We start from the raw sequence: 23,533 nt of genomic DNA on the forward strand, positions 1-23,533 counted from the left end.
TGGACTGACTGAGGTTTCATGAAAGGCCATGTATCTGTTGGTGGAAGGGGCTGAGAACTTGAGGTTTGTCTCCCTGAATAATAAAAACAGAAAAATACTCAACAAATCATGTATAAAGCACAGAGAGCAGGCGAGACTAGAGAGTGAGGGATATATCATATTCACGATGCCAGACAGATAGAGAGGCCTTCCTTTGAGGAGGCCGGGTGCCAGTACCCACAGTCTCTGTTGTGAAACATGACTGTGGTGCCGGGGGTCTTTCGATATAGAAAACCATAGAGCTAGTCAGTTTAGATTAGCCGATACTTTGTTAAAATGGGTTTCACTCTGTTATTTGTGCTCAGTGTTGCAACAGTTGGGCTGGGCTGAAGTTAGAGATGACCGCAAACCAACCAACAACACCTCGGGGGATAAGAGTTCGCAAGAGTCATATATTTTGAAGTCAGTTATTAAAATATTGTCATTCACGAGCGAGAGCCAAAGCTAATTCATTCAGAGATTTAAATCATGTGAGTTGGGTTTGTGTTTGGGAACAGGGTTGCTCAGCACCCCCCCCCCTCTCCCCCACCCCCCCCCCCCCCCCCCACACACACACACACTCCTGTTATGGAAGGGTTTAGTCAGGCACAAAAAAATAACGTTGGCTAGGTTAGCTTGCTCAGCGATAGAGCGCTTGTTTGGTTGTCCTTTTGCTGTTGCTAGCTATGGCTACGAGGGAAAGAAAAAACGACTCGTGTTTATTTTGTTATCAACATCATCATAATACGCTTATCCCGAGTCAGCAGCTTGAGCAGGGGACCCCCAAACTTCTCTTTCCCGGTCCACATTTTGTTATAATATTTATAATAGGTAGTGAACATTTTGGTTCAAAATAAAGTTTGGCTTTGTTACGTTCTTGGCCTCCAATGACCATGCCCCCCCTCCCCTTCCTGTGGTAAGGGGGGGGGGGGGGGGATAAAAGACCTGTTAAAAAGCTTTCACACTTTCTCCTACTTATGGGTGGCCCTGGGTTTTGTACGACTTGGTGTTGATACAGTACTGCGGCCAGACAACCATTACTGATGCAACAGACACGTGGAAGCTGGAAGCTGGTATAGACTGTATTGGAGGAAGAACATAACTCGGTTCCGTGTCCGGTAGATTCATTTCCCACGACATGGGGCTCCACATTTGTTCCCATTTCGTCAGTGTTCACGGAGCTTTCTGAAGAGGCCGGTGATGATTGGCAATGTTCCTGTGGTAAGGGGGGGGGGGGGGGGGGATAAAAGACCTGTCAATGAGCTGAGGCAGCCTGTGAAATATGTTCTGCATGATGACCTCACCGCTGTGGTTTTAATATGGTCATGGCTTCCCCCAGCTGCCAGGAAGCAGTGGGGTTTCCAAGCAAGTGGAGAGCAGATTGAACCTTTCAAGTGTCTTCCGGTGCAACAGCTATAGTGTCAGCATCCCTATTCCCTTCATGGGGTTTGTATTTAAAATGATGGAGTAGTCCTTTCTCAAACCCAGTCAATGCCTGTATGACCAAGGCGTGCTAGTTGGATTGTTGTTTCAGGAATATTACAAATAGAATCTGACCTGGGAAAGGTATGGCTGGTGGTACGCAAATGGAAGCTCCAGCCAGCACTTTGTTTGAAGCATACTGACACTTTAATATGTGGGAGATTGCATATTAATCTCAGAATTATTACTGAAGTAGTATAAATGATGTCTCTTTTCTCTCTCCTCCTCCATTCAGGGAAATATAAAAAGCCTCCATTTTAAAAATTGGACATGTAGAGTATAGTTGTGGATTATCAAGAGGTTGTCATCACAGCTTCTTACTGCACCTCCAGCAAGAGAAACCTGTTTTTCTTCTAAGATAAGCTCCTGAAAAGAAAAAAGGACAGTTAGCTCTGTTTTCACTTTTAAAGGATAATTCTGAATCAATATAACACAAGCAATCAGTCCCGAGAACCTGAGGCTGTGTGCCCTAATTTCTGCTGTCTTTTTATCATCCTGAAACAAAGCCTTCTCAACCCAGCTCTCTGTCACGGACACTGGGCCAGAGCCCTAACTCTCCTATTTGAACGCCCCCTCGCCCCCTCCCTCTTGCAGACATGTAGTCCTCCTCCTTCTCTGAGAACTCTTTTCAGAAAGCTGCCCTCTATGGTTGTAAACTCCATCTTGAAACTTGTATCCTTGTCCTCCAGCTCCTTCTGGATGCTTTTCTCCAGAGAACCATGTTTGGTTTTTCTCCCATTTAAAAAAAAATCCATCTATCTATCTATCTATCTATCTATCTATCTATCTATCTATCTATCTATCTATCTATCTATCTATCTATCTATCTATCTATCTATCTATCTATCTATCTATCTATGAGACAATGACTTCCAGGAAAGGGGAAAATTAACTGCTCTCACATTTCAAAGAAAGGATGAAAATAAAAGTATTTTTTCTTCTGCAGGCTTTTGGTGACATCTATAGAACATGCTGTTGAGTTGTTGTGCATTGCCCTCTTGTGTCAAATAGTTGTAAGCGCAACTTGACACGTCATCTGTCACGCGTGCGCAGTAGCGTGGGACTGAAAAAAATTCAAACTGGACGGCGGGTAGTTGAAGCTTTGTTCTTTGTCGAGTCTTCAACCAAAAGTGTAAGAAAATGACCAGCACGTTAAAAGGAATTACTCTGAAAGGGAGCGCGGAGATGGTGGCCGAGTTTTTCTGTAAGTATGTGTATGATTCGCATTTGAATTTGTTTTTAACTGCTCGTTTTTAACGCCTTTGGACACGCATGCATGCAGTGCTAATATGCTACTGGGCCCGTTTAACATTGGTGGAGTTTTAGCACGCTCAGCAAGGCGATGGAGCTACGGGAAAATGTATTTGGTCGAACATACTCTCTCAATTACATCATATAACCAAAGAAACTCAAATGTTGTTGTTAAAACTTCATTGTTTCATAGCTAGAACGTGCTCACGTTGAAGTGCACCGCCCCCAGGACTTTACAGGTCGAGCGTCTCAAACGTAGCAGGATAATGACTTCAGTTGACCGTCAAAATAACATGCGAGGTGCATCCAGTGTATTACAGTATGCCGAATTCACCACACCACTGTAACGTAAATCCTGATCATGATGGAGACAAAGAGCAGCAGTGCAGGTACAAACTTACCTGTCTGAGATGCCCATCAGCAGGAGTGAAAACGTATTGTAGAGGATCAATAAAAACCGTACTCTCTCTGGCTCCATTCGCCCGGACCTACCTCTCTGCACCGTGCACTAGCGTTGACAGCGAGCGCTTGTTTAGCACGGATGGATACGAGGTTTACGAGAAAGGAAGCACTGTCCGGTGACAAGGCAGTGAGATGCTCCTCTTTTTAAGGAAAAACCTTCCACTAATGTCCAAAGTTGTTGCTAGTAATACATTGCCAATTTCATGTCACTTCCTTGAGTGCATGTGTGATTCTGCGGAATGTCGGGGGCAGACAGTACATACTCAAAATAGTATTTAGAGAATACATAGTCTAGTCACAGTTAAAGTTATTGTGGACACAATGCCAGTGACCTTTTTTACATTGAACATCCTGATAGTACAGCTTTAACTGTATATTTCAATATTGTTTGTTTGACTCTCTTCACCACAGCGTTTGGCATCAACAGCATCCTGTACCAGCGGGGCATCTACCCTCCAGAGACATTCACCAGAGTCACCCACTATGACATGAGCCTTCAACTCACCACCGACCCCAAGCTGAAGGCCTACCTCACCAACGTGGTGTCCCAGATGAAAGGTAGCCTACAGTGGATTGCTTATTTATTTATTTTTACATTGAGTGCCTCACAATGGGTCACGGATGATTTTCAATGAAATGGATAATGTGAATTAAAGGTGGAGTCAGGAATTCTGGAGAACGCTTTTTGTCAAATTAACTTTTTGTCACAGTCTGTGAATATCTCCTCATGATCTGCTGCCCGTCTGTACTGTGTGTGTGTGTGCTGAAAAAAAATCCAGTGTTAATACACAACCTAGGATCTGTAAACAGGTATGTAAACAAAGGGGGCCCACCGTAGGTAGCAACTTGCCATTTTATAGAGCCTAGGCTGTGTATTAAGGGAATTATTTTTGCGCACACACAGTATGAACATGTAGCGGTTGTGAGGAGATATTTACTGATTTTGACAACAAGCATTCTCCAGTATATCTGACTCCACCTTTAACTTGTATTGTGTGTTTTTCTTTAAATGGTGAATATAATTACAAAACAGAGTCTTCAGTTGCTCCAATCAGGACTGTCTTTTAATAATAATTAAATGTATATATTTGAAGTGTGCTAATATATGAAAGCCCATTCAGACTGCAGCATCAGATCAATGAGAGAGTGTGTTCTCCATGTTTCAGAGTGGCTGTTTGAGTGCACAGTGCAGAAGCTGGTGTTGGTGATCACGTGTCTGGAAACCAACGAGGTGCTGGAGAGATGGCAGTTTGACATCCAGTGTGACAAGTCGGCCAAGGAGAGCAGGTCAGCGCCTCTCTACTGGTTGTGTTAATGGATTTGTAACCATTTAAATGCAAAATATATCAGAAAATCTGTTGGGAGTCGCGGTTCAAAAGGGTCCCAGCAAATCGTGGCATTTGTGCAAACCATTTTTCTGTCACTCATTTGCACGTCGGGTCAATAACATTTTAACACTGTAGGTCTATGAACCTGGTTGGAGTGGATGCCCTGATTCTAGTGAGAGCTGAGCAGTCTACTTCCTGGATAGTTCTCCCACTTAGAACAACATGTTCGACAATAGTAAAACCTCAAATTGCACCTATCAGAAATTAATTCTCATAGTAATTTCTAGGGATGGGCATAATTAATCGATGATCGATCATTGATCGTTAAGAATTGTCGATCACGTGAAATTGTTATCGATCATATAGTCGTTGTTTTTGCGAAGTGTGCATTTCACTATATGGCAGCAGCAGCACCAAAGACTGTATGGGCAGCAATTATACATCCTACCAGCAGGGGGAGATACTTAACTAGTAGTAGGAGACAACAGAACATGCTCTGGCAGCATCGTGCAAGCTCCCTTAGATGTCAAAACATAAACATGAAGAAGTCAAGGCGAAGTTTGGCATCGGACAGCTTTATAACCGAAAATAACTAAGTTCATTAAACATTATGAAGCCTTGTATAAGCGCAAAACCTCAGCAAACCGTATTATGTACCACTTGTACATTGAAGCCTACATCCGACCCTGTTTAACATGTCACGTTAGCGCGGCTAACTTTAGCGTCTATGCTTTCCTACTTCTCCTTCATCAGGGAACTAATTTGCACATTTTGTTTATTAGATGAAGTAACGTTAGGTCCTTTATCACTCAGAGAAACGTGCCGTGCCCTTATGCAGTCTTTGGCAGCATCTTAGGAGGCGCATATGTTAAGCGCTCTGAGTGAGAGAAGAGCGCTATATAAATAAAATTTATTATTATTATTATTATTATTATATGTGTTAAAAGGTATCGTAGCATTGGCTCCTTGTTGGCTCATAGCCTCGGGCTTTAACCAGCTCCGCATTTTATTATTATTTTATTTTTAAAAGTTGCCTTATCTTAATGGATTGTCGTTTGCCTTGAAGATCTTGGAATAAAGATGTAATTGAGTAAAAACCTCTTGTATACAGTCTATGGTAAAAAATGCTGTATTTTGGATGTTCTGTTGGCATTTTTTAATATGTAAAATGATAACGATTAATCGATAATTGATCGTTAATTTTCCCGATGATCGATCAATGACATTTCTTAGAATACCCATCCCTAGTAATTTCCCATATCATTTAAATCATTGTGCACTTGTCCATGGACAGTCCTCACGTGGACACTTCCAGCTTGCTGTACAGTGTGTGTGTGTGTGTACACTTGACTTTGTATTGTGCATGTTGACTCATGTGTTGTCATGTGTTCCCCAGCGCTCCCAGAGAGAAGTCCATTAAGACCATTCAGGATGAGATTCGCTCCGTCATCAGACAGGTGACAGCCACAGTGACCTTCCTGCCTCTGCTGGAGACACCATGTGAGTAGACACACTTTACTGTATTTCTTTCCACCAACAAAACAATGTTTGACTCGGGCTGTGCTTCCGATCCCCATACTTCCCTGCTGTTTAGTATGGTAGAAAAAGATTTAGGGTGTCCCAATACATGTGGTTAAATGCAGTATTGTGAAAAATACTCTGATGACCTACATCCGGTCGTAATTTTTAGTGTAGAAATCAACATGCTTGTTTAGCAGTTCTGCGCACAATCCACTCGACAGAGCTTCTGATTGAAAACAACCAGCAATGAGATGGATATATATGTAAGAGGCAAGTTCAAGGTGTTATGAAATGCATGAGTAAAAGTATGTCCCAATTGTGTGCCTGCTGCCAACTACATACTACTTATGATCAGCTGTAGAATAGTAAAAAAGAGAGTATGGGTTTTGGAATGCAGGGTCAGTTTCAGATATGGACTCGTCAGTTGACCATTGCCCTCCTCCTGTCCAGGTGCATTTGACCTCCTGGTCTACACAGACAAAGACCTGGAGGTTCCTGAGAAATGGGAGGAGTCTGGGCCTCAGATCATCGACCAATCAGAGGAGGTGCGTCTGCGTTCCTTCACCACCTCCATCCACAAGGTGAACAGCATGGTGGCCTACAAGAAGACCGACTAAAACATGGTCCCCTCCCCTTTCCTCCAATGAGCTGTATATAGCACCAACCGCTGCCCCTTTAGAGAACACAATAGATTTTACACTGCCCTATCCTACCTCACTGTCTCTATCTCTCTGTCCAATAAGTGTTATCTATAGCTGTCTATATTTTCTGAGCTTCATTTTTCTTTTCAAAAAGAATGTGGCAGCAACCTGCTCTGTCAACACTGATGTAAATATTTCTCATCAGCAGTGATTTGTCTATTGTTTTTGCCTTTTTTCTTTTGCATTGTCTCCCTCTCTTTCAAGTTGTCAACATCTGTTTTAGAAGCTAGTGGTTTATATGTTCAACTTTTATGAAATGTCAAAAATAAATATCTTTCACAAATGTTTCTTTTTGTGGTTATTGCTGCTTTTGACCAGTAGGTGGCAGTGTACACTGGGTGATTCTGTTAGGGTTGACAGTTCACCAACAAGCCCATGATGAGATGTTAAAAAACTGAGACTGAATCAGTTAGGAAATTAAATATATATATATATATTTTTTAAAGAAGTACAGAGGTCAGGTAACAAGTCCTGCAGACCTATGCACACAACATCTAGGGACAAAACGATAAGATACAAATGATCCTTCAGTGCATGTGCATCTACAAAAGTGCTTTAGTTTAGATGGCTGCCGGGCCCATCAATGCAGATCGAGAATGAGGGTTTTGTTATATAAAGTGATCTGTAAGTGTAACAAAATGGCCAACTTCTTTATCATTGACCGTTGTCTTTGAATTGAAAACTAGTCATGACAAATATGTTTTTTTCTTCTTAAGCAGAGGAGTAGACACTAAAAACAATACACAATCATGGCCTTTACTTAGTGATTGATGTCCACTGGTACATATCCAGTAGACGCCCTAACCACTACTGCTAACTGTGCTGCCAAGGAGCTCTTGAGTATCAAAGAATAAGTACTGAAAGCAACCTAGTTAGATTTATGATAATGTGAACTTATCCTTTGATTAGAATAATCTTTCTCCAAATATTTGAGTCTTCAATATAGGCAAAGTTTTTTCTTTTTCTAATGCTTTATGATTGAAGACCTGTAGCTAAGCAGGATTTTCAAAGCTATTGTTTTGGTACCATAGCTGTAAACTCTACTTGACCTCAAGTTTGAAATTAAACAGTCGATTGCAGTGCTGTTACTTGAAATGTTTGGTCCAGAGTCAGCTTAAAGGTTTACAACACTACACCCCCAAATTCTGCTGGAACCCTCTGATGCAACAGACTGATAAGTACTCAGTGTAGCATGGACAGAGACAATTAAGCTATGACAATCACTTGAGGGACACAATTTTGTATCAGAGGCCGTAATAGAAAAATCACATGCCAACAAGAATCCAAGCAAAAGTGTGTAATAAGGGCTGAAATGTTTGGCCGTGTGTCACCAGAACTGTAATACAATGGAAAGTTGTCACCATTGGACAGCAGGCATATCTGCTTTATGTAATTGAGAGTGACCTTAGTGCCCTGATACATTCTGAATTATTTCATACGATCAGAGCTCCGTTCAGCAATTGAGCTTTGAAGTTTAAAAAAATAAATAAATAAATTGAACCGAGTCTTTTCACTGGTTAATATTGTAAACATCAATTCAATGAAATAACTGTAGCTAAACTGAAGTCATGATGTGTATTTGCTTATCAGTTTCTCAGATCTGAATAATGTGTGTCAGCACAGTCATAAAACAGTTGGTCAGGACAGGCTGTCCACAATCCAGCGCAAACATTACTTTTAGTCATTAAAATGGGATGTAAAAATAGTCTTTTATAGGGGGGAAAGCATTTAGACAAAACGTTTTTTTTCTCTCTTTTAATTGTGAATTGGTCTTATTTTATCACAACAAGGCAGTGGAAAAATCTAGACCAATTTCCCATTGAAATTACAGGCCTAGTCTTTGGCTCCTTTACATTTTGAAAAAAAGAAAGAAAAAGGTTTAAACAACACAATATGGTACATTTCAAAATGCCATCTGAAAGAGTTGTTCCTAAGAAAGGTTCTTCAAAAAAGCAGAGATGGGATTTTCTTTTCTTTTTTAAGTACGAAAACTACTTTTCCTCTATAAAGAATTGTGTGCTCTTGATAAAAGGATGGCCTTACAATATAGAAACTCTAATAAATATATAAAACGAAAATAAATATGCAATAGTTAAGACAATGAGTGAAAAAAAATGTTACAAAAGACTCAAACCCTTGAAGTGTGTGTGTGCTGTGAATGAAGACATATTAACCCATTTAATCCCATCGGTCACAAAAGTGACCGTAAAAAACATTTCCAGTTTAAAGGTCCTAAAAATGTTACTGAATGGAGAATCAACCTATTTCCAGAAAATACTGATGTTAAAAAAACTCCCAAACACATTTGTGCAGTTTCATATGTTTAGTGTAAATTGTCACATGATCAGAGCTGATTACTTCCTGGTTGCACCATCCGAGGAGGATGGCTGCATCAAAGCACCAACAAAAGAGGTCAGTAAAGAGGGTTAACATAAAGATGAGACAAATATTTTTGGTACACATCATCTTCAAGGTGTCTAGTATTGACAGGTCTATTTACCTTAACTCAACTATGTTCAGTATGGTCACAGCATGAGTAAAGTTGTTGATGGCAACAATAGTGACCGGTGGGATAACACAGTGTAGCTAGCTAGCTAACTTTCTACTCTGTTCTTCCTTTTAGCTTAACTTTGAATGAAATTCTCTGTATGTTGGACCTTGTGGACCCTTCAGACAAGGCATGCAACATTACAGTTGTCCCTCAAAGTGAGAAAGACGCTGTCGTCAGTGACTGTGACAGTGATGGGTCAGACATGGACTTTGAGGGTGAGACAGGCCATTTGCCCGCTAGGCTGCTAAACGCAAGTGCTGAACTTATGCAAAGAAATCATGAAACAGATGTTATCAGTGATGATAACTCCCTCCTCACCACTACCCCACTTCCACCTCCTGTTGATTCTGAAGAGCCATGTTCATCTACCCACCAGACAGACAGGGTGCAGACAGACGAGCCAAGGACCAAGTTGCAAGTGGTCAAAAATAAAAACCGAACCTTCAAACGATCTAAGAGGCCTGTCACAGCAGGTATTCCAAAACACACAGTATACAGCCCAAATGCTGCAGAATGTGTTAAACAAAACTGCCCCAGCCCAATGGATGTTTTCCTACTAATGTATCCACCCACCCTTAGAGAGCTAACCCTTGAAATGTCCAACCTCTACTCCACCCAGACCAAGGGCAAGCAACTGAGTCTAACAATGGATGAACTCTTAACATTCTATGGAATACTGATCACATCTGGGTACAGCTCTGTCCCAAGAAGACACATGTACTGGTCACTTGACAATGATGTACACAATGAAAGCATTTCCGATACAATGCGAAGAAATCGCTTTGATGAAATAATGGCATCAGTTCATGTGGTTGATAACACTCAAATCACTGATGATCCATTTTTTAAAGTCAGGCCCGTCTTTGCTGAGCTCAATCAGTCATATAAAATCATGCCATTTCAGGAATGGCTGTCAGTGGATGAAAGTATGGTCCCATACTATGGCCGACATGGATGTAAGCAATTCATAAAAGGTAAACCAATCCGTTTTGGTTACAAGCTATGGAGCCTTGCCTCATCGAGTGGTTACATGCATCACATGGAGCCATATGGTGGTTCCCACACCCTCCTTCCTGAGACTGGGTTAGGTCAGGGACCCAGCGTAGTTCTTGGCCTTGCAGAGCAGGCTGAAGTGCCTCAAGGTTGCAAATTCTTCCATGACAACCTCTTCACTTCGCTTGCACTCCTCGGTGAAATGACAAAAAGAGGGTATGGGAGCTGTGGAACAATGAGACAAAATCGTCTGTTTGATGTCCCATTCACATCACAGAAAAAATTCATGAAATTCCCCCGGGGAACATCTGAAGTCCTGACTGAGGAAGAGAAGCTGTTGGTCCGTTGGAAAGACAACAACATTGTCACAGTGGGGACAAACATGGAAGATAAATACAGTGAGACCTCTGTAAAGAGATGGAACAAGCAGCGGCGTGCATTTGACACAGTCAAACAGCCAAAATGCATCAACCAATACAATGAGCATATGGGTGGTGTTGACCTTCACGATCTACAGGTTTCAAGATACCACATCTCGATCAGGTCCAAAAAATGGTGGTGGCCCATCTTTGCATGGTCCCTCAGCAGTGCACTAACAAACAGCCATCTCTTTTACAGAGATGTCATAGGAGGGACCATTGACCTGCTCACCTTCTCACGTACAGTGGCACAGTCTCTTATGCAAAGGTTTGGCAGAAAACCACTGAGCCACGGAAGGAAGTCTCTACTGGCTGCTTCTGTAGAAAATCAGGGAAGATTTGACAAAACTTCTCACTGGCCAATCAACACCATGCATCGATTCCAGAGATGTCGTCATTGTGACAAACGCACTACTTATGCATGTGAAAAATGCACAGCACCACTGCACATTGAATGTTTCAAGGCCTACCATGGGCAGTAGAAAAAGAGATCGGGACCAATAAAAGAAAAATAGAAAAGTCTGCAAGAAATAAGGAGTAAAACATACTATAGGATGAAATGTTGACAAAAAAGAGGTTTTTGAAAAGGTCAGTTCATATCAGTCAAGCAATGACCATAGTTGTGATGCACATGCACTTAGTTCTGAGGCCTTTATGTACAGTAAGTAAAGTTTTGTTTAGTGCTGGCTTCTACTTGAATGCAAGTTACCTCTATTCTGAGTGGTCCGTTTAGTTTTAAAGACGCATATGTCTTCAGTTCAGTGTCACTGAACACTCCATAGTGTTCAGTGAATGTTGCACTAAAATGTTACAATTACAATGTTAAAATGAATTATGCACTAAAATACTACTAGTATTAAACAAAAGTGCAAGGTCAAATGTTACAACAAAGTTACCATATGAATGTTTTAATAAATGTTAAGATAATAATGTTAATGCTGATGGGTGTCTTTTCGTTTTTGCTTTCATTTGTCGTATTCATGTTTTTCATATGTGAAACAGTCACACTAACATGTGATAAAGAACACTAGCATATTTTAATACATGCTGATACTGGTACTGCCAGTAACAAAGCTCTATATTCCAACCCAGATATAATTGAGCTGAACTATGAGAAATTTGATGACTGGAAACAAGAAAAACATAAAATCAGTACATACATTATCCCACCGGTCACAATTGTGGCCGACAATAAAACACACTTTTTAACCTATTTTTCCATGAAAATTTCCCAAAATAATGATAGACTATTTCAAAGGGTTACCAATAGCACATGATTTGGATATTTTCATGTCTGGAAAAAATTTGGGATTAAATGGGTTAAACAAGCTTATCAGCTTACTGTGACACTATGTAAAGTATAAAGTAAGTACAATATCTGTATCCCACTGGAATGGTGCTGATCCTCAGGGATCTATGTCGTACCATCAGTGCTGCCCTACATTTCACTACCTGTGAGCGATAGTGTAGGTGAGACTTCAAGATGAAAGCCACTCTGTGCAAAAATAAAAATGGCTATGGTAATAAATATAGCTTAGTGCTGACTCTGTTATGTCCTCTGGTGAGTGAAAGCCATGAAAGAATGGTGTCGACAGGAAGACAAGTCTCACAAAACTCGGCGAAATGAGCATGAACTATGAAAACAAGGAACAGGTCCAATGAACACAGAACTGTGCACGTCATTTCCACTCGTTCGTCATGGGAGTTTCCTTGCGGTTAAATTAGTTTATGTTTTTAAGTTAAGTTTTCTGACAACTTGTGTCCTTTTTTTCATAGTTTTGGCCATCACCATCATTTCTATCCCTTTATAATATGTACTTAAAAAAGGTTATTGTTGTGAACTGGGAACATGGTGAAATTAGTTGTTTGATGATCAGAATTCTTTTAAACAAGCTAGCAATTTGGCCAGGTTGCAATGGCATGGCTCTATGATGGTTAGTTGGTTCACCAATGTGGTCCATACTGATTAAATGCTAGTCAAACTAATAAAAAATAAACAAAACATTGTTATACATACTCTGTGGTTAGTGCTAATAAGCAAATGTAAGTATGCCAACACGCAAGAAACATTATCCAGTACCTCAATATAGTACCATCAGCATGCCATCTGTCCATGATGTGAAACCATTTAGCATGTAATGTTAGAATTTATCTCAAACCACTGCTAAAGCTAATTCTTTAGTCTTGTTTGGCGATGCCGCTATATACCTAGAATTGAGCAATTTACTTGGTGAGCCTTTTTATTACAGATGGGACGGACGGATCGACAAGCCTAGGAAAGACCATCATTGTAAAAGACTGGAATTAATCTTCAAGTGTTAGAAAACACTCATAGCATAAGTTGGGGAATATACCTGCTCAAAAGTTGAAGGGAAAGTGTAACTGCCCACTTTTTTTTCTCTTTCTTTTTGTAGGGAAATTCTTTTTCTTTTTCAAAGCATGCACATAGCATGTAATTGTCCTCTTAGGTATCATACTTATTTCACTTCATTTTGTGAGACTGGGTCGGACAGGGCGAACCCTGGAAATTTGTGTTGGTTGAAGAAGAAGCTGGTTTTGTAATCACACCAGGCCGTTGACAATCCCCTTCTCGCACTCCTCTGCCAAACGCTTCCAATGCTGCCGGTTTTTCTGACATCCTTCCAGCAACGGCGAACAATACTCCGACATGCCAGACAAGGTCTGTGACAGAGACAAGGATATTTGAATTAAAAAGGGAAACTATAATGAGCATTGTTTTTAAATACAAAATGTATTTATTTGACAGCTTGTTTCACGTTTCACATTTTTTCACAATTTGAAAAGGGCACACGGCATCTTTCCAGCAAGTGGGAAATACTAGATTGAATTTCCAACATTGCCATTGGCAAAAAGCCTTTTGCAGCTATTAATTTGGTTTCACTGGTTTCCAAAGACAGCAAGTTAAATGGGTTGGATTTACCTCATATAACTGAGTGCAGATGGCATCAATAAAGGACACCTGCATGCTGGGAATCTTATCTCTTTTCTCACGATTCATCAGGTCCTAAAGTGAAAGGATAAATACAAAAAGGCATACAAAACACATTAGAGCAGAACCAAAATGCTTGCACTCATGCTTATAGATGACATTTTCCATTTTCTTCAGTTTCTTTTGACAGTATTTAATGTTCATTTGGTATGCTATTTTCACGAAAAGTCACAATTCCGCCAGAGTTACCAATTGCAAGCGCTTGAATGTTGGTGGAAAAAAACCTCTAAGGTTAACCATAATAATATTTCTAACATGCAATTGGTTAGGGCATCAATAGTATGAAAATAGAAAAATATGACTTTGAGTATCATCTTGTCTTTGGATCACAACAACCAGGGGAAATTACATGAAGATTGAAAACGAAAGGGCCCGGACCGGATCCCTGAGGGACACCACAGCTTTGTTTTACATGTTAGAAAGGGTTTTGTCACACCAAGTTAACCCTGAAGTGACACACTGCACTTACGCTGGGCTCAATGTTCAGCTCGCGTCTCTCCTTATCGCCCTGTTCAAAGAACTCAGTGGCTACCAGCTCGGCAATCTGAGAGACAAGAGAAGCAAACCTTTAATGCATCATTACAAGGTCAACACACATTGCCTGTTAGGGGTACACACACATTCCACTTTTCAAACTAAAGCCTTCACAACTTCCTCTGTCAACATCACTATAAAATCCTAGGGTTTGATTTGGATAAGATCCATCTCGGGAGGGTTTATGACATCCAACTAGGCAAATCGCAATGCTACTCTATTATTGTATTGGAAACCCTCTGGCATAGCTGTGGAAGTTTGAATTTCAGTGAACATCCTATGAGGCTGATGTTGACATCCTACCATGGAGAAGACATCATTTTTCTTCACTGCCACAGTCAACATTTTGAAATTGGAACATTATCAAACACATGAGAAAAAAAATAGAGTTACCAAAAATGTGCAAAAAGAAGTCAAAGTAAACAAGCTTAACCAAGGCATGCAAAAGGCATCACGAAAGAAAGAATAGTAGTGAGAGAAAGAGGGTATGTATGGGGGCAAGTCGAGAACAGAACAGAGTCAAATTGAGTAAAAAAAGAGGTAGAAGTCTGCCAAAAGAGTGGTAGTCATTCTGAGCTAATGGTCTCCGTCTGTTAGCACAGAGGCTAACGAGACGCGACTGCTGCCTCGGGCTCTAATCATTACCACTCAGTGTATGTGTGTGTCGAAGCCATCTGCAGCCCACTGAAGAAGTCTCTAATCAAGGTTCAGTACTACAGAGCCGCAGGGCCGACTCGGACTGGGTTTCGTATTATGGCCGACTAAAACCAACACTATGCGTGAGGCAAAACGTTAACCGGTGAGGCTAAGTAACTCCGTCTTTATTTACTTGCCCGCATGTCAGTCAATGCACAGCGGAGCAACTCAGCTCCGTGTCAAAATACCCGCAGTGGTCAGGGGCCGCTTCATTAGACTTCCAACAACCGCAAGAGAGACTTACTACTGGATTTATGGAAGCATTTCTAACTGTTAGCTTTGGAGGGATGCTTGCACACACACCAAAGCCATATGTTTGTCATCAGGATGGCCGAGCAAGTAAAACTGTTCGAGGTCATTGGTCCTTTAAGGCCATGCTAGATCAAATCAAGTCAACTTACTTGGGAGGCCGACAAGGGGGAGTCACGACTTAGAGACTGAGATCAGAACAATGGGAACAATTCTGATTCTAAACCAATTGGGTCTCACTCTTGTAGTTTTCTGCATCATTTCAATTAGTTGAGACCACACACCGCCCTCAACAAGGTGATTGTGGGGATTTTGGAAAGTGCTGAATTCCCTACGAAAAGGAACCTCCAGTCCAGACAATTGGAACTACGAAAAAAAGACTAAAAAGATAATTAATGCACTACGGATAGAACAGGTAACTTTCTAGGCCTGTGCCATATGTCAAGATAACATTCTGTAAATACATTCTGTAAATGCAGGTCTTGTGAGAACTCCCGGGCTGTCCTTGGCCCATGACCGAGTAATCTTAATTCAAGACTGTGTCAAACATTCTGGATGCTACCAGGAAAGGAAGCACCTTTTATGTCCTTCCCCTCTCTCTCCCCCAACATTTCCTGTGTATCTTTGCACTGTCAGATGTGAAAGAAAGGCTCAATGCAGCCCACACTGTTTTTATTTATGTTAATGATCTATGATTGTTTAAAGCTGCGCTAAGTTATAACCTGATATTATTATGGAGCCACAGACTATGAGCAATGCAAAAGGTGTGGGTTGAAGTGACAAACACACAGAGAATTCTAACCAACACCGGACATCCACTCAGCTCTGCAGTTGTGTTAGTTTTTGATTCATTGTCATCTACGTAGTATTGCAGGCAGCTATTTTCAACGGAAGAAGCAATACGATAAAGGGTTCGATAGAGCATCCTGACATGTAAGGATAAACTGCCATCTGAAAATAATTTAAACTAAAGCCGAAGTGAAAAACTTCATCTAGGCTGAGGACAAAGAAGACATAACCTTCCCTTTAGTACTTGCAGATGAGAGGCACAGTTTTGTAATGAGAACTGGATGATGTGTGAGTGCTCTTTTGTGTGTGTGTGTGTGTGTGTGTGTGTGTGTGTGTGTGTGTGTGTGTGTGTGTGTGTGTGTGTGTGTGTGTGAATTTGCGTAAGAGGGAACATATTTGCATGTGTATGCATGTTTACTGCGCTGAATGTTTTTCGAGGTGTCACCTAAGGATAGGGGCACAGCTGTTCTAATTAATGAGCACTCGCTTTTTAACACACACACACACAAACGTAGAGCGTGTGCCTGTCTGAAAGTGAATCCAACAGCCTAACAAAGGTCAGCATGGATATTAAAAGCAGGGATGGTTAAGGAGAATGGATGACACCCCAAATGCATGGGACTGATTGAGCGATAGAGAGAGGGTGACAGAGGGAGTGAAATTGCAAAATCTACAAAAACATGATGCGTATGTGCTTCACGATCACGGATACAAACCTTTCTGCACCTCAGGCCACAGCCTAATCAGTGATACCACAGCAGGTTTCTTCTCATTAGCTTCCAAAGGCGGAACAGCAGCTGCTTTGAAATCTCTGATTACGCATGTGGCCTGAAGGGTGTCATGCAAGGGAAGACGAGGCAGAACAATTTGACTTGTTTTTCATGCTGTATAAGGATGAATACTGACACTAATACTGAAGGAAGAATGGATACCAGAGAAAGAGGCCAAAGAACTGTCTTTCAACTGACACAAATAGATAGATAGATAGATAGATAGATAGATAGATAGATAGATAGATAGATAGATAGATAGATAGATAGATAGATAGATAGATAGATAGATAGATAGATAGATAGATAGATAGATAGATAGATAGATAGATAGATAGATAGATAGATAGATAGATAGATAGATAGATAGATATTTACCCTTTTTTGCACTGGCCAGGGTTTGGTGATGGCTGAGATGTCACATGCAGTCATCAGCATTGACCTGAAGCGGGAGAAACATTGACACAATTCAAGTAGAATTTTTAGCATACATTCTTCACTTCATAGATTAACTTGTTATTTATAAAGAACAGTTGATTTAACTAAACAAAGTAATGTTAAGCATACAGAAGTCTCACTTTTAGTTGCCCTAATAAAGAAAGAGATTAGCATTCTTTGTGTGAGATCAAAGGATCGGTATCAATATCAAGCCAGTGTGTTTAGCAGGGAATCAGGATGTGATTAGCCTAGCTTAGCATATGACTGGAAGCAGGGGTAAAACACAGCCTATTAAGCTACTTTTAAGATTCCTTAAAGGCCTACTTCACCGGTTTGAATATGAAGGTGCATTGAATTCTGAGATCCTATGTAGTATAAATGTGCAAATTTTTTTTAAATTGGTTCATCCTAGCCTGAGAAAAGGCAGAAAGAGTTTTTTTTAACCCTATATTAATCTTACTGTGACATCACAGTAAGATAAATATAGGGTTAAAAAAAAATTACTTTGTAAATATTACTGTGATGTCACAGTAGGAGAAATCACAGTAATATTTACAAAGTAAGGTTTTTTTTTTAACCCTATATTTATCTTACTGTGATGTCACAGTAAGATTAATATAGGGTTAAAAAAAACACTCTTTCTGCCTTTTCTCAGGCTAGGATGAACCAATTTCAATTTTTTTTGCACATTTATACTACATAGGATCTCAGAATTCAATACACCTTCATATTCAAACCGGTGAAGTAGGCCTTTAAGTGCCCATTAGTTTTAGCTACATTTCATTGAACTTAGTTGGCAAACCTATTTGGGTGTTTCTTGGCAAGCAATATCCTTGTGCATCTTCCCCAAGTGCTGTTGTTACAGAGAGGTTGCCAGGTTTGGTTCCATTTTGCCAGTACAGACACAGAAAGCACCAACTGTATCTGGACACCAGTGTGTTAACTGTATAGAATATCTTAGAGGATGGATAAATAACATTTTAAATGTTTTATATTTTTTGTTGAGCTTTGGACAGAGCCAGGCTAGCAGTTTCCCCCTGTTTTCAGTCTTTATGCTAAGCTAGGTTAACCCCGTCCTGACTCCAGCTCTGTACCTAACACACATACCTCAGATTGATATGAATGTTTTCATCGCACTTTAAGTAGAAAAGCAAATGAACATATATGGTATTTCCCAGAATGTTAAACTATCCCTTTAAAATCAAAGTGTGTATTGTATGTTGGTCGTTTTCATGTACTCAGTGGGTGTGAGTTTTGATGGATCGGTGCTCACCTCAGTAACTCTCTGTGATGTTCGTCCTCCCATACAAACTGGTTGTTCTTGGTGAGCTCAAAGAACTCCCCGCGCCTCCTGGCAACACACAGACAGACGCGTACAATGTCACAGCGGATAATTATCCTCACATATACCCACTTACCTACCTCTTCTACCACCCACTGTCTAGACTGAAAGAAGGCTGATATAAGAGTAGATTCATGGTGAAACAATGAGAGAAATAACCATATAAATTATGTAAGAAATCTGTTATGCTAATAATGTAATAATAGTACAATTTGAGAAAATCTTTATGTTGTTTGAATATTAGCAAAATGATGGTTACTTTTTTTTTTCAAACAATATTCCTGCACATCCTCCAGAAAAACACCACTTGCTTAAATGAGCTGTAATGCCTAGTGTTATGTGAATAGAGTGGCTCATAGTCACAAACCCACAGAAAATAGCCTCTTCAAGCTCATTGTTTTGATTTATATAGGGCAAATCCATCCACAACCTTGCTTTCAGCAGTAGCAATGTGCTGCAATGGGTAATCAGCATTCTCGGCCATAAAGCCACAACTTACAAAATAGACAACATAGAGAGACAGCTCAATCAGTAGCTTAATAGCCACATTTTTAACTCTGCTAAAAGCTAGCACACTCAGATAAGAAGATAATTTCATAGTACCCTACGTGAGAAGTACAAATGACATATCAGTATCCTTGAATGACAAGATATTTGCTGTCCAAAAGGGTGATCACAGTTGCATTTAGTGCTGACTGAATGTATTCACCCCTAGTCAAATTATACAAATAAGCCTTCCCTCTTATCCGTGCACGCAAATGACTTTCCTTCCTTTGCACTCCCTCTCCTTCCCCTCTTCATTCACATTTCCATCTGGGCTTGACGTTTGGTACCTACTTCATGTACAGGGCCAGGTCGGTGGCCAGAATAGCCCTCTCGATCATCTTCAGAGTGGCCTTGTACTCGTCCAGGGAGAGGCCGCTCAGGATCTGGTTACCCTGGCGAGAGAGAGAGAAAAATAACTGCGTATTTTATTAAATGATTTACACCAACACAGAGTAGCCTATATACAGGGACGTTTGAAAATGTGTGTACTCAAGAGTCAGCTAGCAACCCTCTGAGCCGGAATAGATACTGTGTGCTGATAGTGTTGACCGCAGTCCACAAGTCTTAAGTGTTTATTAGCTTGTATATTGACACAATATTCAGAGTAACTTCCCATTTCAAGGGCTTTTAAGAGTGCGTATTTATGCTTATCACCCTGCTGCACGTGGCAAGGTTTGCAACAGGTTGTGTGTGTGTGTGTGTGTTTGTGTGTGTGTGTGTGTGTTTGCGTGCGTGCGAGTGTGGGTGTGTGTGTACTGTGTCTGCTCCAGCAGCAGTGGGGTTAAGTGGTGCCGAGGAGAGTCAGAAGTGTATTTAGAGTTTGTTTTGAGGCCATAAAGATCAGAGCAGGCTGTAAGTCATAGTATTTTATTGGGCCATCAACAGTGTTCTGTGGTGGGCTAGCGCTGGAAAATGAAGCAGAATAGGCATAATAAATAAGACGCAGGGAGATCAAGGATCCTGCGGCGGGGCAGGCAACGTCATTAAAGACCCACAAATAGCCATTACATCGCCTTTGTTTTCCCTGTGCAGAAAAAGCTCCGGCAAAATAAGGGTTGAATGAGTTTGAATAGTGACCCACTTTGAGGGCAACCTTTCGAGGCGCTCTCAGCCCGATTATACATTTATGTGAGGAACACATGACCTGATAGCGCTGTTTATGTAAATGCTTGCACTGTAAATCAACTGCTAGGCTCTTAATGCTCTTTACAAGATTAAAAGTTCATCCAACTACAGAGTTACACAAAAATGCAGATATACGCCTAAGATTTGTGCCTCTATCCAGCTAAAGTAGAGGTGAATTTAGTAAGTTTGTGATGCTAACAGTTGAACAATTAAATTGAAACAGACAAAATGCTTTGCTCTTGAACCTTGTGCTAAAGATTAGCATGGATTTACTGTGAGTGGATCAGCTAATCGCGGGATGGCCTACGGGTTTTCTGCACAGGAAACTGAAACTATTTAAATTCTGGATGAGGTTGCCAACCCCGAGAAAAACACGCTATCATACACTATAATACTTATTACATTACATGAAAAAAGTTATTGCTTGTTGTGCTCAGGATTTTCTATTTACATTGTGGGGATGGTTTTTATTACATTACTTATCCCCCCCCACCCATTAAATGCACTTATTAAATTATCAGTCTGGACAGGGATTTTGGCATAAGCAAATTAATTCTGGCTTCTGCAATAGATAAACTGGAATCTGGAACATAAATGAGAGAACATGGACATCTAATAGTGGCTTGTTGGAGGACCATAGCGGAGCCGAGAGCTACTGTGCGTGTGTGAGGCGACACAGCGTTTTGCAAACTGTCAATGATATTAAAATCATTTCTAAAGCTGGCAGGGAAGAGGGAACACCAGGACAGGAGGGAGATGGTGCCTGCCAAGTTGCTGCATAACCAACCCGCTGCAGCTGTTAAAGGGCCACTCGTGTCATGTTTTGCGTACACGCGATAAGGATACAAATCTGTGTGAGATCGGGCCTGATGTTTTCGCTCCCCCTCGGCCTTCCTGCTACCACACACATGTCCACGATAATAATGAGAGCTCTTCCTACACTCAGTATAGCCGAGCCTGCTATACAGACAGATGCTCATTTGAGGCAGCAGTATCGGAGATTAGTAACGGTTCAAATATGTGTTTTTTTTTAGAGATTTTTGCTGGAAAAGCCCTTCTTTGGATCCAGCTGGGAAATATAGGGCAGCATATACCAGCTACAAAGCCAGCTAATTTTTTCCAAGAGTTGGTGGAGACCAACCCAGAGCTAGAAGCATCTTTCTGTCTGTGCTTCTTGGTGGACAGATTCCGTAATGGTGACACTATTTCTAAACAACTTCAAACATTCATTTAGCATTTCTGGACTGCTAGTTACTTATCGGTCAACCGATACACCTGATGCACTAATATGTATATTTATAATATATGCAATCCACTGATATCTGCCTGGTTAATTAATCTGTCTATCTCTCACTCGTAAAGTCTTTTACAGCGTTGTGGTGGTAATAAGAGAAGCTCTCAGCGAATACAAACACCGGTGAGTGTGTGCAGAAATGGGAACCAAAATTGCCCACTGATCTGGACAAACAACCATGAAGCAATCCCATATGTGTTTTTTTTTACCAATGCTTTCTATGAGCACACAACGAAAACCAAGAGTGGTGGGTGGACTGGAAGGCTTCCTATGTATATATTATGTGAGGGAGAAAGCGAGTGAGTGCACCTACGGGGCTGTTGAGGATCATGAGGCAGTGGTCGAAGTGGTGATGCTCCATGGTGGAGTGGCAGTAGAGCTGGGCCAGTGGGTGGTCGCTCCTGGACAAAGACACAAAGACACACACGCACACACACAAACACACAGACGTAAGAAAAACACTGAATGTGCCCCCACACACGCATACACACTCATCTGTACACCTTCTATGACTCACACTGACGCTGCCTTACCTCTGTATGTAGGAGTTGTTGACCCCTCTGTGGTCAAGGTCATGGCTGAGCGTTGCGATCATCAGAGCCAAGACCTCCAGATCGCTCAGGAAGCTCTGTCAGTAAGATCAGGGTGGAGCGAGTTAAGAGGGGAGAAAGGGAGAGAAAAAAAAGCACACAAAAGACAGCGTCCACATAACAGCAGCTGGCTAACACATGAAAACATTTCTTAACACAATCTGACCCAACAAAAGCATCATAGCCTTGTACACACAGTGATGTTGTAACTCTCAAGGCCGTTGGCAGTGTGGGCTCAAGGCTGTTACTGCATACCGTCGCTGTTTGGCAAAAACCTTGTATCTCCATTTTTTATTTTTTTATTTTCCTTCATGAATCAGTGCTATTGGTCACACTTCAAGTCGATGTGTGTGTGTTTCCTAAAGTTTTGACCAATGTGAAGTATTAAAAAAGAGCCTGTGTATTAATGACCCAGAGTACCGTACTTTTCGGACTATAAGCCGCGACTTTTTCCCCATTTTTCGACCCTGTTATTACACAGCACAGTATATGTTCTGTAGCTACTAGGGATGGGCGTTAGTAATCGAGTACTCGAGTACTCCTCGTTTCAAATTAACTCGATTGGTGGATGAGGAAAATCGTTTTTTTTTTTTTTTTAGTGTCTGTAGCCTTTAGGCCGGCGGGCCGCGGCTGCCCCTATTTTAAAATGTTATATACGTGTACAAAACGGCACAAAACGGATAAAATAAAGTTTAACAACATTAAATATTTTCATGCAAGTGCAATAAACTGAGCGTTGTGTCAAACATCAACTGCAAATAACTGCCACCTCCGTGCCACCGCAGCGCAGCCTGTGTTCTCCACAGCTCCGCAGAGCTGAACACAGTCTCTCCTTTCTCCAGAACATTTTCAGGAATATAACTGTCCAATTATTTCATAGCAGATGATAAAATTACGTTTATAAAAAGGGGAGATTACACCTGTTACTCTCAGTTAGTAGTGAGTAGACTCCAGGACAGGTGAGCATGCAAGGTGCTCTCCGCTTGGAAAGAAAAGAAGAAGCAAGGCTTACTTCAGGCACATTCGCTCCGAGCCAACAACAGTTAAGAAGCCTTCAATAGGGAATATGGGGATAAGATTCAAAAACCGACCGGTGTAACGTTCCGTTAATGAGGAATTAGTCGCGGTAATTATTCACGGACACGGAGTGAGCATTACGCGGTTGGATATAGGCCTACAACTATCTGCTTTGGTGAGTTATTTATATGTATTTCAATTGTAGGACAATCATTTTATATTATTTGCTGCCCTTCTTATTTTAAATGGTGACTTAGGCTATTATTTTTTTGTTACAACTACAGCGCATGCTTTTTTTCTCTTTTTTTCCTCCCAACCGCAGACCTACTCGATCGGTTTAAATTGTGGCCCGTCTATTTAATTACTTTCAGTGAGGAAAATGTGTTTTAAACTTGTGGAAAAAAATC

General features: G+C 41.0%; 2 protein-coding genes across 2 annotated transcripts in view; one reads left to right on the top strand and one right to left on the bottom strand.

The window, feature by feature from the left end:
• The first annotated feature begins 2,573 nt into the window (after window positions 1–2,573).
• mad2l1 (MAD2 mitotic arrest deficient-like 1 (yeast)) lies at window positions 2,574–6,997 on the top strand. Its single transcript, XM_080051920.1, has 5 exons — window positions 2,574–2,704; window positions 3,625–3,771; window positions 4,380–4,500; window positions 5,938–6,041; window positions 6,513–6,997. Exons 1-5 carry the CDS (start codon window positions 2,641–2,643, stop codon window positions 6,677–6,679), a joined length of 603 nt encoding a protein of 200 aa, XP_079908046.1. The 5' UTR covers window positions 2,574–2,640; the 3' UTR covers window positions 6,680–6,997.
• A 4,956-nt stretch (window positions 6,998–11,953) lies between these two features.
• The window catches only part of pde5ab (phosphodiesterase 5A, cGMP-specific, b), a 55,643-nt gene continuing 44,063 nt past the window's right edge, over window positions 11,954–23,533 (bottom strand). The window contains exons 15-22 of the mRNA XM_080051558.1: window positions 22,053–22,147; window positions 21,833–21,920; window positions 19,392–19,492; window positions 18,486–18,563; window positions 17,153–17,216; window positions 14,206–14,280; window positions 13,668–13,751; window positions 11,954–13,408 (exon numbers count right to left, since the gene is read on the bottom strand). Coding sequence (XP_079907684.1) covers window positions 13,289–13,408; window positions 13,668–13,751; window positions 14,206–14,280; window positions 17,153–17,216; window positions 18,486–18,563; window positions 19,392–19,492; window positions 21,833–21,920; window positions 22,053–22,147 — 705 coding nt within the window. The 3' untranslated portion in view covers window positions 11,954–13,288. The remainder of the gene's footprint in view (window positions 13,409–13,667; window positions 13,752–14,205; window positions 14,281–17,152; window positions 17,217–18,485; window positions 18,564–19,391; window positions 19,493–21,832; window positions 21,921–22,052; window positions 22,148–23,533) is intronic.

This window comes from Ammodytes marinus, assembly GCF_949987685.1.
Source record: "Ammodytes marinus genome assembly, chromosome: 23".
In the NCBI taxonomy this organism is placed as follows: domain Eukaryota; kingdom Metazoa; phylum Chordata; class Actinopteri; order Uranoscopiformes; family Ammodytidae; genus Ammodytes; species Ammodytes marinus.